Raw genomic sequence first — 17,293 nt, 5'->3', positions numbered from 1 at the left:
ACGTTTTCCTTTTAAAAAAAAGAAACCATTATAGAGAAAGCTACAGTCCCCCAATTCTGGTCCCCTCTGGCCTCCGGGACCTTTTATACACAGATTTTGATCTGTTAAACACTGTAATATAAGTGGCAAAATCACTGTGGGGGCCATTTGGCCGTAATGACGGAGGCGGAAGGTGATCGGGCACCTTCACTTTCTGCGCTCACGCCCATGTGAAGACAGGCCCACCACTGTTCGCGGCAACTTTGTTTGCGGTGGCCAAGCCCTGGAAGAGCTGGAGCTCCCAGCACGGAAGAGAGAGAAACAAACGGCTGCGTAAGAACACAGCAGAACGCTTCACAGCAAAGAAACAGACCAAAGTCTTCCTGTGGCTTCACGTGGCTCAGTGAAGAAGCCAGATGTGGAAGAACCCGTTCTGTGGGATTCTGTTGGTATGACATTCAATGACCTCCAATGGGGGGGGTCTACCTGCTGGAAGGAGGGCACAGAGCTGCGGGAGGCAGGGGTGACGCCTTCAGAAAAGGGTGCTCACAGAGCGGCACGCTTCATTCAGGTTTGTGGGCTATGCCATCACTGAATGGCATTGGGGTCACTGTTTGCAGGTGGGGTTATTGTCGTCATTAGTATTCGTATTATTTACATCAACAGCCTCATCTTGTAGGTATTGGTATTGCTTGTGCAGCTGGGCCCCTTACCTGCGGGGGCCTTTCCACATCAGCACACACGGGTCCTGCTGATGGCTACTCATGGTTCCACGCTGTGTGTATCAGAAACCACAGAATGTTCCCCTGCCCCCTCTGATCTCGTTACGCGAACCACACTGCAGTGAGTGACCTCCTGTCTGCCTCACTGGCCCGGGGAAGAAACCAGGAAGGGGTAGGGCTCAGTCATCAGGTGCAAGTATGTAAAATATTACTAGACATTGTCAAATTCCAAAGTGACTGTCACCAGCAATGCATAAGGGTGCCTGTGTCTATCCCTTGATAATTATCAAACACTTGAATATTTTTGGCAGTGCATTTTTCTGGGTTTTTTTTTTTCTGTTGCCTTAATTTTACTCTTCCCTGGAGACCCCTGAGGTAAGAGATGCTCCAAGGTTTACTGCCGCTTGCTTTTGTCCTTGGTCCATTTCAACTCCCTGTCTCTTTTCTATTGGGTTCCTGTCGCCCAGCAACTCTCCCCAGCCCCCTTCTCTTCTAGATCCTATTCTTGCAGGTGTGAGTCTGAATGCCAAGTCTATCCTATAATTTAGATAAGGTACTGGACCACGTGGAACCTCTTCATCTTCTTCCAAAAAAGGGGGAGGCATTATCCTTACCGTGGAAGGTTGTATGACTATTATACAATATAAAAAATGGTTCTAATATAATAGCCATCCAGCCAGGGAGATGAGTGAAACCATCAGAACCCCCCACAAGGCTGCATGGACCCCCTAATCTCTGCCTTGGGGACCCATATCCACTCAAGCAGAGGGCCCACGTCTCCCTTTGTACCACATACTAAGGGTGTCCTCTTGATTGTTTCGTGAATTCTCACGGAACTCTTTGAGGCAGTAGCTATGAACAGACAGGACCCAAGTTCCGAGGTTATACAGGGATACACTGCAGAGCTGCGAGCTGACTTCAAATCCTTCTAATTCAGTCCTTTGTGCTCAAGTTACCCACTACATGCTGCTCCCAAAATAACTCTAGGAGGTAAAATTGTGGGATCAAGTTTCCTGCACTTGGAACTTTGACCCCAGTCACTAGGTATAGTCCTCCCGGCCACCCCCAGCCTTGCTAGACCCGCCCACAACCAGCGACCACCTGTTTTCCCACATCTACCCTGGTGCTGACTGTTATCTGTAACTTCATTGTGTCAGCCTGACAGCTTGGCTAAGTTAAAGGTTTAAACCCTTCCCGCCTGTGTGGGTGATTTGCAGCCATTTTAGTCAATTGCCCACAGCACCCGGGTCAATCCTCAGGTGCAGCAGACCAGGTCTGACTCTGCAGTTCTACTCTCTTTAAACCTCCACCCTGAATCTATAAAACAGAAGCATGCCACCTTGTCCAATGTCACACTTAGGAGGCAGCAGGTCCAGGATGCAGACCCTGTCCCTCTGACCCTGCGGCTGCTTCCACTGGTGAAGAAGAGGCCATCAGGCCTCGCAGTAAATAGTAGTAACAGTAGCTACTTAGGACCAACCAAAAAAGTAATCGGGTTTCTGAACCTCGGTTTCTTCCTCCACAAATTGGGCCAATAAGGGCGCCTAGGTCAGAGGCTTGTACAGAGAGCCAAACACCATGGTATCTATAAAGCTCACCAGGACACCTGACACCTGGTAGTGACGATTATGATGATAACATTGTAAAATCTTAGCCTGAGGCTTAATTGGCTCCCAATACTACAGACCTGATCACCCCTTGTCCCTGGCAAGAGTCCTTGACCCCTTGAACTCAGGACTCACTCCTGAACTCAGGAAATGCCTAGACACTCCTGCCTGTCAATTTCTTTTAGAAACTAACTAAGGAAAGGCTGAAACAGGAAAAGGAACATTTGAGAACAATATAAGCCCTGCCACAGATGAATCATAAAGTGCCTGACAGTTACCTCAGCTTCATTATAATATTAAAATCACCTTCTGAATATTTATCCTGAGCCCTCAGAAAAGAAGCCTGCTTAGCTGTTGAGAGAGTGGCTTTGGACACGATTCCCCATGACCTCCTTATTCTGATGATTAAAGTGACCTTGTGAAGCACCTCCACCTGGTGTGGTCTTTGTGTATAGCTCCTGGGTAGACCAGACCCACTTTGGGCCAGGTAGCAAAGAGCAACACACCCAGAGATCCGTAAAAATGTACAGATCAGGACATTCGCTGTAGCATTCTTTATAAGCCCAAAGAACCTGAAACAACCCAAATCAGGTGGCAGGGGGGTTAAATAAATCATGGTACAATTGAACACTGCAGGTAAAACAAGAGTGCATTAGACCCACGTTTCCCGAAATGGAACAGTCTCCAGCTATACTGTCCAGGGTGGAAAGGCTGGTGCAGATGGCATCCATAATGGTCTACCTGACTCTGTATGTGCATGAGAAATGTTTGGAAAGACACAATGTGAAATGGGGAGTCTAGGGTGGGAGAGGGGTTTCCTTTTCGCCATACCTCTTTTTAAAATAACGTTCCGGGGGTGGGGGGAATGTTTGCAATTCAGAGCACGCATTGCATTAATTTTATGACAAATGAAACGGTTGTGCTCTGCATTTTGGGGTTTGGGTTGCACAGGTGCACACATTTGTTACACTCATCAAATGGTGCACTGGGATATGCGCCTTTCATGTAAATTTCACTTCCGAAGAAAAAAGCCCTGTAAACAAATACTGAATTCCTGGCGGTTGTATCTGCTGCTTACTTTGAGGCTGTCAAAAACCAAGTTGGACAGATGGATGCATGGAGAGAAACAAGACTTACATTGTAACTCCCATAGCAAAGAGCTTCTCATACTCTGTCCGGGAGGAGTAGTTGGGAATGACCTGGAAAAGAGGAATGGGAGCCAAAGGCTGGGGACTGGGTGGTGGGGGGGGGGGGGATAGAGCCCTCTGAAACAATGGGGAGGCAGGTGTTGGGGGCACCTGGCTCTCCTGCTGCCCCCAGGCAGGCACTGTGCCCGGCTGCCCCAGGACCCACCATCCCGTTGGTGATGACCAGCCTGGGGGCCCCGGGGCTGCTTGGGAAGAGCCCCAGAGGGTGTCCGCTATACATGACCAGGGTCTGCTCCTCTGTCATCTGTGACAGGTAGGACATCGTCAGCCAGAACTGCAGGGGAGAGCAAAGCACGGAAGGCTCTGTAAGTGGAGGGCCAACACTGAGCCCCAAGTCACCACCCAGGCCCAGAGAGCTCCCACAGCCCCAGCAGTCCTGCCAGTGCCCTGTCCCTTCAGGCCCTCATTACTCTCCAGTGGCTCCTGGTGCCTCGAATAATGCCACACATGCCCTGAGGGCCTTTAGTACCCCCAGAATGCCCAGTGTCACCATCTCAGGCATCAGGGAGGCAGAGACCTGAGTCCCGAGCCTTAGATTGTTAGATCCTACCAGGCCAGAAAATGTGGGGAGGGGAAAGGCCATACAGTCCAGCGTACCTGAGCCCAGTTGCTGAACACCTGCCCATTTCCTCCATAGGTCACGAGCTCCTGGGGAAACTGGAGAAGACATGGTGTCATCTGAGATGGGGGTCTGGGAAGGGAGGGCCCCCACCTCTGTGCTGTGCCCAATGGCTGATGGCCCTTGAAGAAGGAGTGTTAAGGGCAGGGGGAGAAGGCAGAAAGGGCGAGGCCCAGACACAGTGACCTCTGCAAGAACACTGGCCCCCCCATGACCTTGTAAGAGCTCAGCGTGAGGTGAGAGTCAGAGCTGGATCTGGGATCGCTTTGGGAAGTTAGCCCAGGGTCAATGTCAGGGGTCTGTCTGTGACCAGGTTCTGGAGTCAAGGCCAGGGCTGAGGAAGCTCTCACCTCTGGGTAGAATATTCAAATCCTAGGATCATATTGCCCTCAAGTATAATACTCAGAGACTCACCCCCGCAAAGGTTATCCTTTATCAGATATGGGTATCTGATGTACAGACTGGCTCTCAAGGACCCCCATGACAGATGCATGTGGCCAGACTTGCATCATCCACACAACAGTGTGGCTATTGAGCACTGGAACCATGGCTCATTTGACATGCCCTAAGTGTAAAATTCACCCCCAATTTCAAAGACTTAGTAGGGAAAAAGGTTGTAAAATGTCTCAGTGATTTTTATGTTCCATGTTAAAATGATAACATTTCTGATACATTGGGATGGACAAAATACAGGAGTATATCTGTTCGTTATTATTTGTTTGCTTTTTCATGTGGCTTTTAGAAAGTTTTTTTTTTTGTTTTTTTTTTTGTTTTTTTTTTTTTAAGAAAGTTTAAAATGCCATGTGTGTCCATCATACCAACGTTGATATCTGGAAGTTCATGCTGTACTCTAGTCACAGACGATGTAGCCACCGGGGGGAGCTGGGAGAAGGGTCTATGGTCCCCCTCTGCACTATCTTTACAACTTCCTACAAATCAATCGTTGTTTCTAAATAAAAAGCTTAAAAGCATTACATGTATGTCTTGAGTTACATTTCTATTGGGCAGTGCTGGCCCCTGCCTCAGTTTCCCCCGGCTGTTACCTGGGCTACGGCAGGGTCCAGGTTGTTCATGATCATGTGCATGATGGCTGCAGCGGCCCTCGTCCGGCAGGGGTACTGCTCGATTGGGTAGGCCCTGCAAGGGGAGTCCAGCCACCAGGTGTGACGAGGGGAGGGCACCAGGCTTCCGGCCTGCTGAAGCCTAGGCCCTCCCTGGCCATAGCACAGCATCCGGCCACAGAGGTGTGCACAGCAAGACCTGGTATCCTGCAGAAGCCACCTGGGAGCTGCCAGCAGAAGGCGGTTCCAGACCACCTAAGCCGGCCCACTCTGGTGCTCACATTGTATTTAACACCCCTGCCCTTCCAAGGATGGCAAGTTAGGCCCCTACCACCCTCGGGCCACCCCTCCCTCCCCCTTGGCGGGCTCCAACTGGGAGAAGATGGACTTCAAAATAAAGCTGAAGTCTGCTTTCCAGAAGCATCTCCTCCAGGTAGAGTTTATTATCCATCCCTTCTTTCCTTCATGTCACCAGTGCTCCTGGCATCAATTCTAGAGCAGATGCCAGGCCAACAGGCCCCAACAGGAATGAAGGGACGTGGTGCCTACTTGATGGGGAGAATGACATCCCCTGGGGGTGGTTCCAGACAGGTCTGGACCTCTGGCACATTCAAGAACAAAGGTGCTTGGAGCGTGAGTCCTGGGCGGGGGCAGCAGCATCTGGGAACTGTGAGAAGGGCAGATCCTTCTGGCCCCCCTGCTCCCAAACTGCTGAATCCACAGTGTGGGGGGAGGCCCAGCCATCTACATTTTCACAAGGCCTCCAGTGCCATGCACAGTTCAGCCAGAACCTAAGCTATCTCCTTACTTCCTGGCAGGACAAGACATGAGGTTTAGAAAGGGATTTTGTACACAATTTGGCTCCAGAATTGCACAGGATTGACTACCCAGGATGGTAGGCCAAAGAGACCTCTCTGGAAAGGATTCCCTTATCGTCTGGCCAGGCTGGGGGGCCTGCAGCCAGCTCCAGGCTACAGACCCCCACAGGTGACAACACAGCCATCATGCCCTCTCCGTGTGAGGGGCATTGACTCAGCACGCCACAACTCAGCACGCCTCCTGGTGTGGACAGCCTGCACTTCCCCCTGCTGACCCCTGAATCGGCCCCTCCCTGGGAGCTTCTGGGCCCCCTTTGGAGCTGCACCTACCAGCGCTCACCTCATTTTAATGTCAGGGCAGAACCGGTACATGTAGATATGCCCGTACAGTCGCAGCTCCTGGGCAAACTCAGGGGCCAGCAGCTCCTGGACGTCCGGGGGGAAGTAGCGCAGGGCATTCCTCAGTGCGAGCTGGGGAGTGGGGGGAAGAGGGGTGAGGGGCAGCAGGGGGGCAGAGGATCTCCAGGCCAAGGATCACGAGGCTTCCATGATGCGCCATCCTCCTTCCCTACTCAGAAATCCATGGCCCCATCCAGAGACCACCTAGTTCTCACTCCAGGCCCATCTACAAGGTCACCTTTTGCAAGAAGCCTTCCCAGATTGCTCTCCCCCTTCACATAGGCAGACGTCTAGGCCCTCCCTCGTCTTGCTCACTGGAAACCAGACTGCTTGATCCCAGTCAAGGACCAGAGGGTGGCCTGCCCTGAGGCTTGCAGCTACACTGGGAGATGCAGACTCAAGGGCCGGAAAGAGATGTCCCAGGAGCTCACAGGCACCTTGTGCAAATGCAGAGAAGCAACCCTCCACCAGCGCCCACCTTGGCAAGCCGCATCAGACAGCGCACCCTGCACATTTTCCCCCAAATTCAGGCAGGCCTGGGGCAGGCCAGGAGAAAGAAGAAACCTTCATAGGGCTTCTCAGGCAGCCCAACTCCCAAGCCCCCCAACACTCCTCCACACATCCCTGATGTTCCTGGTCCTGCCGCAGGGCCTTGACACTTACCTCTCTGCCACCCTGCCTTCTCTTGGAGGGTCTCTCTCTTTACTCAGGTCTCGATCCAGGTGCCCCCCTCCACAGAGGCCTGCCTTGACCTCCCCCTCTTGACTCCTAGCCTCTCTCCCCACCTCCGTTTCCTTCCCAAGCTTTTCACTGCTGGGTGTTCTACTGGTTGTTTGTTTCACTGCTTACAATCTGTCTTACTAAGCACAAGGAGGGCCAGAGTTCTAGCAGACCCCTTCATAGCTCCCTTCCTTCCAACACCCGGACTGGAGCCCCGAGGCAGCAAAGCTGGGGAGGCGACCAAGGGTATCTGGGTGGAGGTTGAGGCCATTTATGCAACCAGCTGACCCTGGGGAGCAAACTGTTTTGGGGGTGGGGAGCTGAGGAGCTGAGAGTGGTGAATTTATTCCCTCATTCATTCAGTGCATGCCTACTGAGGGGGAGAGGTGGTCTGATAACCTGAAGACAGGTGGGCTTTGGACACGGGGAGGCAGGAGGTGATGGGAGAAGGCCAAGGCCCAGGACTGGGGACACCAGCTTTGGGCAGGGGCAGAAGTGCCCCCAGGGAGATGGTGCTGGAAGTCCAGCCAGGAGCACGGATTCCTGCCGGCCAAGGGCAGAGGGCTAGGAGGAGGGCGGCTTGTCCGAGGCACCCAGCGGTCCAACACTGTGTGGGCTAAGACACATCCCAGGACTGAGTGACAAGGATGTCACTGGGGCCTCAGCAGCGGGGCAGGGTGGGAGGAGAGAAAGGAGAGGGGTAATCCGGGAAGGAGCAGATAGCAAGAGAGGCGATGAAGAAAACCCCAGCTCAGGGTGTTACAGAAACTTGGGAAGGTCTGCAGACCCACTCCCTCATTTAATTTTCATGTGGAACAAAAGCCCGTCATCCCTTCTCCCTTAGAAAAAAAGCTGATGAGAAATATGAGTTTCTCCCTCAAGAACAGTGGCCAGGAATACCCTGCAGCAGGAGGGTGTCGAAGTCCAGCTGACGCGGGGGTTGCCCACAGGGTCTGGTGTGGCCTCTGCTCTGCGTTCCTCACCAGTTCCCTGGTGCCGCGCTGCTGGCCCGGGGACCCCACTTTGGGAGCCGCTACAGGACAGCCAGGAGGATAAATGATCCACAGCAACCTGCAGCAGCCGGGTTGGCTCTCCTGACCCTCTGTTGAGTGAAAGAAGCCCACACCTAAGGGACATACTGCCAGCTCTGTTGAGAGGCTGTTCAGGGGCAGGTGTGGCCGTGCCACGTGTTAGAGGTCAGGCCAGCAGTTCTCCTTCAAGGCTGGGGTCTGTTCCCCGCTCCCTGCACCTGTGACAGACACATCTGTGCACACGTGGTTTCCGTGGCTTTCTGTGCATGTTGTACCTCAACACAAAGACTGTTGTTGTTTTCTAGCTGGTGTATAGCTTCTAACAAGAGCTTGCAAGTGAAACTGAACATTTAAAGAAAAGTTTTGAAAGCAATATATCACACACACACAATCTACACAATATATATTACACGCATACACACACAATCTACACAAGACTTGACCTTACTACCCAACTCTTAATATATTCTATCCACTTCTAGCTTGTTTTATTTTGCTTTCTGATGAATGCTACTTGCAACCCCCTAACCAGATTTCACAACCCGCTAAGAGGTGGCAAGCAGTGGTCGGAAAAAAACTGTCTTCACTGTTTCCCCAGCAGGGCTGGCTTCACTACTGGGCCTAAACCTGGTGTTCTTACTAAGGACCTGGATTCGACCTTGTCAAATGCTTTTGCAACCTTGTTCAGCTAATCACATAACTCAAAAAATACAACAGAGGTTCCTGTCAAAATCAATGGTTCTTAAATTGTGTCAGTTGATAGAAATGACTAGGCCATTTTGCTTGCTTTTCTTGCTTTCCTTCCTTCCTTCCTTCCTTCCTTCCTTCCTTCCTTTTTCTTTTTTCCTTTCTCTCTTTTTTTTTGAAGTTTTTATTTACTTAAGTAATCTCTCTACCCAACATGGGGCTCCAACTCACCACCTGGAGATCAAGAGTCACACACTCCTCTGACTGAGCCAGCCAGGTGCCCTTTGGCCATTTTTCAAAATGTCTTTAAAGGCCGTAAGAAATTCAGTCTGTTCTGAAGGAAGAATGCATGTGTGCCATAAACGTAACGGGGATTCTGGCAAGGTCCATAGCCTAAATGCAGCACAGAAGCTCTGTGTGCTGTATTTCCCCTTGTATAAGATTTCCATTTTGTGACCATTGAATTTTTCTTTATCCCTGAAATTCACTAATTTAGTCTAGACCTGTCTTTTTTTTCTTTATTATTTTTTTTATTTTTTAATTTTTTTAATTTTATTTTTTAATTTTTATTTACTCTATCCCAGAGTGCAAGTGGGAGACAGGGGCAGAGGGGGGAAAGGGAGGGAATCTTTTTTTTTGAATGATTATTTATTTTGAGAAAGAGTACATGTGCATGAGAGCAGGAGAGGAGCAGAGGGGGCGGAGAGAGAGAATCTCAAGCGGGCTCCATGCTGTCAGCACAGAGCCCCACACAGGGCTTGATCCCATGAGCCCTGAGATCATAACCTGAGCTAAAATCAAGAGTTAGACACTTAACCAACTGAGCCACCCAGGCACCCCAGTCTAGACATGTCTTAATGTCAACTATTCTATATCAAGTTCTCATTTTTTTTCTGGGATAAACGATATCCTTTTATCTACAATTTCATGTTTTTACTTAGTTCGGGAACATTGTCTTCTATTATATTTTCGCTCAATAACTTTATCCCCTGTGTCCAGAGTTACCTAACAGTCAGGCAGTAAATCCTTCTTCAGTGAAAAAATCTACAAAGTAGCAGCTCTGTTTGCTGACCTGGGTCACTCAGTTCTGAGTCTCTGGTTGGGAGTTCTCACAAACTTCATGTTTGCCCAAGGTCCGCCAGAGGTCTGAGGCAGGCCTATGGGGGGCCCGGGGGCCCCCACAGAACCTCGGAACCTCAGCAGAGGAGGCTCAGCGAGGAAAGGGTGGGTGCAGTGACGAGGTTGGGAGCCCCCATGATAAGCATGGGGACAGCAGCCAGAGTTGAGTCTACCCTTGGCCCTGCCTCCCACTACCCATGTGAACTTGGGCCGGTCACCCCTGCCTCAGTTTCCTCATCTCTTGGCATGGCCTACTCAGCTGGGTAGTTGGAAGGATTCGATGAGCAAATGTACATTGTGTAGCATACAGCACCTCTACTCACCCACTCTTTTGAAGATCCCTAAACCAGAACCTAAGGAGTATTTCTTGCTTCCTCCCCTGCCCTGGCTTTGTAGCTTCCTTGTTTGCAGGGCTTGAGTTTATTGTAAGATGCCACAGCACCCACAGGGAGCACAAGTAGGCACCCTACTTGGCAACTCACACCCTGGGTGGTCAGCTGGCATGCTAATCACAGGATGCTCCCACAAACACTTCACCTCTCCATATCTCAATCTACACCAGAGGGTCTGCTATTCCATATCTCAGTCTACACCAGAGAGACTGCTATGCAGCATATAGAATGTCAGACATGGATTTTCACTGGTCAAATTATGGCCCATTAATCATATAATGCATGTTCCAAGTGGGCTCTTATTGGTGAAATCAGCTGTATTCAAGACACGTAAATTGGAAAGAATATTCCAGACCACCCCCATTGCCTTAATAGGCCTAAAAATCTAACAAGCTCAGTTAGGGCCAAAGGATTGATTCATAAAATGTTCCAGGGTCAGTCAGCAGGTTGGAGAAGTCTGGGTGCTTGACAGTGTGGTGGGCAGAATAACGACCCCCAAACACATCTGCATCCTATTCCCCAGAACCTGTGAATTTGTTTAATGACAAGGCAAGAGAGACTGCAGATGTGATTAAGGTAAGGGTCTGGTGTGGAAGATTATCCTGCATCATCCAGGTCAGCCCTATGTATCCGCCAGAGTCCTGGTAAGAGGGAGGCAGGAGGGTCTGAGTCAGAGAGAGAGAGAGACCTGAATTTGCTATGCATCTGGCTTTGAAGACAGAGGACGAGGCCACAAACCAAAAACTGCAGGCAGCCTCTAGAAGCTAGAAAAGGCAAGGAAAGAGATCCACACCTCCTCAACCCCCAGAGCCTCCAGAGGGAATGCAGCCTCACTGCATATATTTTTTAACTTGACCCTTGTACAATGCATTTATTGCTGCTGAAAATATATTACACGTACGCATAAACTAGGCTGATCTGATATGTAATATTTGCGTCCAAAGAAATGAGAATCACGAGACTCAGTAAGACAGCAACTGAGCAAGCATGATTTCCATATCCTTGCATTTGCGCTAATGTTTCTTGCTCGTTGCCCAAGGAAACCCATTTCAGCTTTCTGACACCCACCATTGTAAGACAATAAATATGTGCTGTTTTAAAGCCACTCCGTGTGTGGAGATTTATTACAGCAGCCCTGGAGAAATAATGGACAGGGACAGGATCCTGTCTTGGGGACAGTGTTACTACTGCCCTGAGCAAACCTTTTCCACTGATCAGCTAAAAGGATGCCAGCCTGTGACTTTGTTTATAGCTCACGGAATGTGTGTGTGTGTGTGTGTGTGTGTGTGTGTGTGTGAGAGAGAGAGAGAGAGAGAGAGAGAGAGAGAGAGAGAGAGAGAGAGAGTTTGGCTCAGGTCTTACTTCCATTCTAACCTGGCAGTGTGCTGGTGGGGCAAAACCCACCTACCTGAAAGTCGTTGGCTGTCACTATGTCTACCAAAAATGACGGCCATGACTGATTTGGTGCAGCCTTGTTTGAATCACCCCTGTCCTTGCACTCACTCTTGCTCAGGCTTCATTAGGTCTGCTCTGGCCTGAACTGGAGCCAACCAGACCAACTAGGAGGGTCCAAACTGAGGCTCAGACTCTTCCTAGCTGGGGATGGGGTGGCCTCTGCATAGGCTGCTGCTACGGTGACCCAGCTCTTCCTACCTCAGTCTACACCAGAAGGTTGGCTACATCACACGTGCACGCTTCACCTCTCTGACCTTCGGTCTCTTCTGTAAAAAGAGCACACTGATAGCACAGGGCTGTCTTGGGGACTCACTGAATCAACACGCTCGGCACAAGGTCTGGCACACAGAGGTGCCATGTGAGTGACAACTGTCAAAACGATCATGTCCCACACTCATGGCCCTCCATGCTGCCAGCTCTTTCTTCTACTTGGGTCTCTGCCCACCCTGCCCTTCTAGATAATCTGTCGAAAACTTTTATACTCTCTTTATAACTATATATATGTATATATAGTTAATGAGCAGGTTTATGCTCCTACTCAGACACCCTCAGGGTCTCCCATGACTCAATCAATAAAGTCAACACTGTTTTTGGCTTTCAGGGTCCTCTATAACTTGGCTGGGCCTGACTCTCCAAGCTCCACAGCCAGCTCGAGCCTACACAGGGCCTCCTCCACCCCTGGTATACTTTGGCCAGGCCCATCTCTGCATTGTCACTCACTGCCTCCCCTTGTCTACAAATGGCCTTCCTTCTTGGACTGAGTCCAAGAACCTTGCCTATGTTGCCAAGACTGCCTCCTCCAAGAAGCCCTCCTAGGTTTCTCCTGCCTACTGAACTCTTGTAGGATTTGGTGGGGGCGCTTAACAACATACCAGTTCATTCAGCAACCCAGTACCGGTGTCACTGAAGATCCAGAAATGAACCCAACAGAGCCCCACTCTTAAGGAGTTCAAGATAGTGTGTTATTAGTGATGGGGACACAGACACACTGGGGTGGTCTCCAGGTCTGGTATCTGATGTCCGGAACTGTCCTTGTGGGTGGGGCAGGGTTTGGGGAACAGGTCACTGAGAGTAATTGCGTACGGGGTCAGGGGGTAGCTGAAGACATTTTGGGTACAGCAACCGCTCCTGTTAGATGATGGAAATTCCTGCACTGTAAAAGTCGTCTTGTGTTTGTGCTGAAAACACATTGCCTAAAATGTGACAGCCAGACTGCCTATGTTTAAACAGAGAAATCTACTGAAAGAAGAGCGGAGAGTGAAGCACACCAAATAATGGAATACTACCCACCAGTTAAAAGGACGGGTAACTCTAAACTCGCCGGTAATGAACGTCCAAAAAAACTGATGTGTATAGATTGCAACCACTTACATGCTTAAGAAGGACACACACGCATATCGTATGTACATAAAACACATGTGGAAGGATATGCAAAAAAAAAAAAAAAATGGCCGGGGCGCCTGGGTGGCTCAGTCGTTTAAGTGTCCGACTTCGGCTCAGGTCATGATCTTACCCTTCGTGAGTTCGAGCCCCGCGTCAGGCTCTGTGCTGACAGCTCGGAGCCCAGAGCCTGCTTCGGATTCTATGTCTCCCTCTCTCTCTCTCTCTCTCTCTCTCTCTCTGCCCCTCCCCCACTCATGCTCTGTCTCTCAAAAATAAACATAATTTTTTGTCAATGGCCTATCAGGAGAAGTAGGGAACTTACACTTTTATAAGACTTGAGTTCCTCATCTTATACAATTACCTGGAAGAAGTTTATGTCAAACATCAAAGAGACACATTTAAATTTAAACAAAAAGAATAGAAAGCAAGCTGAAGGAAAAGCAGAAAGCGAGCTGCTGGCGGCTTTGGAGGTTGCTGGGTTCGGACTGCCTGGGAGAAATCGCTTGTGTTTCTCCTCTGAGGCGAGTGTTCGCACACAGGACGCTTCTGTGACTGGTTTGGGGGGTTCCCCTCCCCCGACCAATTCTCCACACCAGCTGGGTGGCCCAAGCGTCATTCTGTTCTGACATCATCTGCCTGAGTCAGCTGAGACCCCGAAGGTTAAGGGCTGAGTCCCACAAGACTGCCCCTCCCACCTCAGATGCCATCACACACCCCCAGGCTTTCACCTGTACTGGGGACCAACCCGCTAAGTACCGGGGTTCCCACCACTTCCCTCCTTGGGTTCAGTAATTTGCTGAGCAGCTCACAGAACTCAGAGAAACGTGTCTACTGGTTTATTATACAATAAAGCATATGATCAAGGGTCCGGATGAACAACCAGATGAAGGTACACAAGGCAAGATGTGGGGTGGGCCCAGCACCTCAATGTGTCCTGCAACCGAGCTCTCGGAACCCTGCAGTTATGGGATTTTTATAGAGGTTTCAGCACATAAGCATGATGGATGATTAACTCAATTTCCAGCCGTTCTCTCCTATCTAGGGAATGGGGGGGGGGGGGGGGGGAGGGGCGAAAGTTCCAAGCTTCTTATCTTGGAACAGTCTTTCTGGTGACCAGCCCCTATCTAGAGTGGCTTCCTTAGAACAAAAGAATTTCCCTATCACCCAGGAAATTCCAATAAGAGCTCTTTGTCAGGAGCTGGGGTCGAAGGAAGGGAGGGTCAGGGCAGAGGTCAACATCCGTCCTTCTTACTATCTCACCAACCTAAGGCTGGCTGACCCTGGCACCCTGAGGGAAGATGTAGCGGCTTTCAACAGCCCCAACTCCCGGACCTGCAAGCAAACTGCGACCTACACAGGGCAAGGCTGAGGTGGCCCAGCTCCTCAGCTCCCAAGTGCCCCCCTCCCAGCACAGGACACCATCACGCAGCCATAAAGGTGTCACCTGAGATGGGCAGGTGACAGGGCCCTCCATGCCCTCACGGTCGAAGATTGAGCCCTTGGAGCCCAACAGGGAGGTGACCCAGGGGGAGGAAGCTTGAATGACTATTTTGACGTAGTTAAGCTGGGCCAGATAAGCACCATGGAAGAGGAGGCGGAGCCAGGCCCCCAGGGCCCAGGCCCCCCACTGCCCCTGCACCGGAGCTGTCCAGTCCCACCCCAGCGCCCCCCAGCGCCCTCCAGCGGCCTGGCCCCACACTTCCCCTGTGCCTGCACTGTCCAGTGGTGCCCCAGCTCCGCCCAGCGCCCCCCAGGGCCCCCTCGCAACACCCCTTACCCCCAGCACCCTTCCCCCACCCTTCTCCTGCCCTAGCTCTGTCGGGTCTGCCCCAGCACCCCCCAGCGCCCCATCCGCGCTTTGTGAGCTGCCTCTGCAGAAAGTTTAGGGGGCAGCCACTGAAGGGCGGCAGTCTTCACTTAGGGTGGGGTTGTGTGATTCCTTTTTTAATGTTGGTGCCTATTTGTATTTTTTTACTTTCCCCTGCACTGTTCCTGAATTTCTCAAGTAATTCTGAGTAAAGGAAAAGGAGGATACTTTATATCATTGTGCCACCTTCTTTATTTCCTCTGGTCTCCTCCACTGCTCCGTGGTGTCATTTTCATCCCCAGTTTACAAGGGAGACAAGTGCGCTCCTGGACGGTCGGAGCTGCCCGGGGTGCAGGCTCGAGCGCCCCCAGTCCTGGGCTGGCTCCAGGCTCTCCAGGCTGTGGGTGATGGTCAGGGACACCTTGGCAATGCTTTCAGCAGCACCATCCCGCCCCCGCTAGGGTTCTAGCCTTGCTGGCTGCACACTCACTGCAACACTGGGGGGAGGGACACAGAAGCGAAAACAAGAGCTGACCTGCTACGTTGTAGAACTTCAAAGTCATGTGCGTGTCAGGGGTGGAAGGGTACACTTTGGGGGCGCTTGGATGGCCCAGTTGGTTGAGCAACCAACCTCTGCTTAGGTCATGATCTCACAGTTTGGTGAGTTCAAGCCCGGCGTCCGGCTCTGTGCTGACAGTTCCGAGCCTGGAGCCTGCTTGGGATTCTGTGTCTTCCTCTCTCTCTGCTCCCCTCTCCACTCACCCTCTGTCTCTCACTCTCTCAAAAATACACTAAGAACATTTTAAGAAGTAAAAAAGAAAGAAGGCTACACTTTGTTTACACCAGCCTCACTCCTCTGACTGGAAGCAGCCACAACTCCACTGCCTCCTGGCTGGGGGACCTTGAACTTCAGGATCCCCATCTGCAAATGGGTACCCTAATCTTGCACCCAAGGATGAACGTTGGGGAGAGAATGAACTACAGTAGGTGTGACGAGTGCAGAGCAAACACATTGGATCCCCCTGTCCCACCGACACCCCCTCTGGGCGCTCTTGGACACCCCCTGTGGGCTCTCCTGGACACCCGCTCGGGGAGGCTTGGCGGTGAGGGGTGGGAGGCTGAGTTGAGAAGCTGCAGCTCCTGCGGAGAAGCAGGAACAGAAAATGCCCACCCGGACCACCTCAAGGGCACCCAGAGGGCAAAGGGCCCAGCAGGAATGGCGCCCAACTTCTTACCTGCTCCTCCGCAGGGCTAAGGCCAGGGGTCCTGACGGGTGCATGGGGCACCCCAGCCCTGCGTCCCCGGTTTTCCGGGAGGGGCCGCAGTGGCAGGCCGGAGCATAGCACCTGGAGGCTGGACATGTTTGGCCGAGACTGAGACGGAGGCCAGCTCTGTGGGGAGGCCAGGGAGAGACTGGGCAGTCATGGCCCAACTGGGCGGGGACCTCCTGCTCCAGGCCACCTCCTCCAGCCCCTCATTGGGCCCAGGGCCTGCAGAGGGAGCCATGTGTGGGTCATTGGGTCATTGGCCCCTCGCCTGGCTGCCTGCAGTGTTGACCCGAGGTGGGGCTGGTGTTCTGGGTAGAGGCAGGCTTCACGCAGGGGAGATTGCTACGTATTGGTTTGTTTGTCCTGTTAGCGAAGTGTTGGCCTTGAGGGGCTGTGTTTCCCAGGACACGGCTTTGGAGGGCTGCTGGGGCTCTAATGCAGGGGTTCGCTTCAGCAGCCTTACACCAGGCAGGCGATGCTGGGATTTGTGTCTTGGTGACGGGGAGCATGTGATACTGAGGCTGGCACAGAACGCAGGGTCTGTGCAGAAAGCAGGCAGTGCACCTTGTACCCCTTCTCCCTGCCACTCGTGCAGGGGGCACGGCAGAAGCCCACCCAGCAGCAGCTGTACCCTCCTCAACTCTCACATGCTGCTTCATCCCCTTCCCAGAGCTCTCTGTAAAGGGCCCACATGGAGATGCCTCTCATCCTCGATTCCATTAACAACTTAGCAAGGAAGTGCTCCTTATTAGCCTTATGCTACAGATGGGGAAACTGAGGCCCAGGTGGCACTCACACAGCCAGGAGGCGACGGCAATAGAATCCTGGTGGTCCTAGGAAAGCAACCCATCTGGGTGTGAACCCAGCTCAGCTCCTGACCAGCCCTGTGGCCTTGGGCCCTGTCCCAATCTACGCAAGTGGGTGGTAATTAATCACTGGGCTGTAGGAGGCACGAATGGGTTGTGTAAGCACCCAGTACAGTACCTGCGTGGGGCAAGGTGAAAGGAACAACAAACAT

At 51.7% G+C, this 17,293-nt stretch overlaps 1 protein-coding gene across 1 annotated transcript in view; it reads right to left on the bottom strand.

Annotated features, from left to right (window-relative positions):
* The window catches only part of UROC1 (urocanate hydratase 1), a 40,902-nt gene extending 24,534 nt beyond the window's left edge, over positions 1–16,368 (bottom strand). The window contains exons 1-6 of the mRNA XM_042927555.1: positions 16,243–16,368; positions 6,355–6,485; positions 5,179–5,272; positions 4,114–4,173; positions 3,662–3,790; positions 3,446–3,507 (exon numbers count right to left, since the gene is read on the bottom strand). Coding sequence (XP_042783489.1) covers positions 3,446–3,507; positions 3,662–3,790; positions 4,114–4,173; positions 5,179–5,272; positions 6,355–6,485; positions 16,243–16,368 — 602 coding nt within the window. The remainder of the gene's footprint in view (positions 1–3,445; positions 3,508–3,661; positions 3,791–4,113; positions 4,174–5,178; positions 5,273–6,354; positions 6,486–16,242) is intronic.
* Between the last annotated feature and the right edge of the window lie 925 nt (positions 16,369–17,293).

Source organism: Panthera leo, chromosome A2, assembly GCF_018350215.1.
Source record: "Panthera leo isolate Ple1 chromosome A2, P.leo_Ple1_pat1.1, whole genome shotgun sequence".
Taxonomy (NCBI): Eukaryota; Metazoa; Chordata; class Mammalia; order Carnivora; family Felidae; genus Panthera; species Panthera leo.
This window is presented reverse-complemented; position numbering and strand designations above follow the sequence as displayed.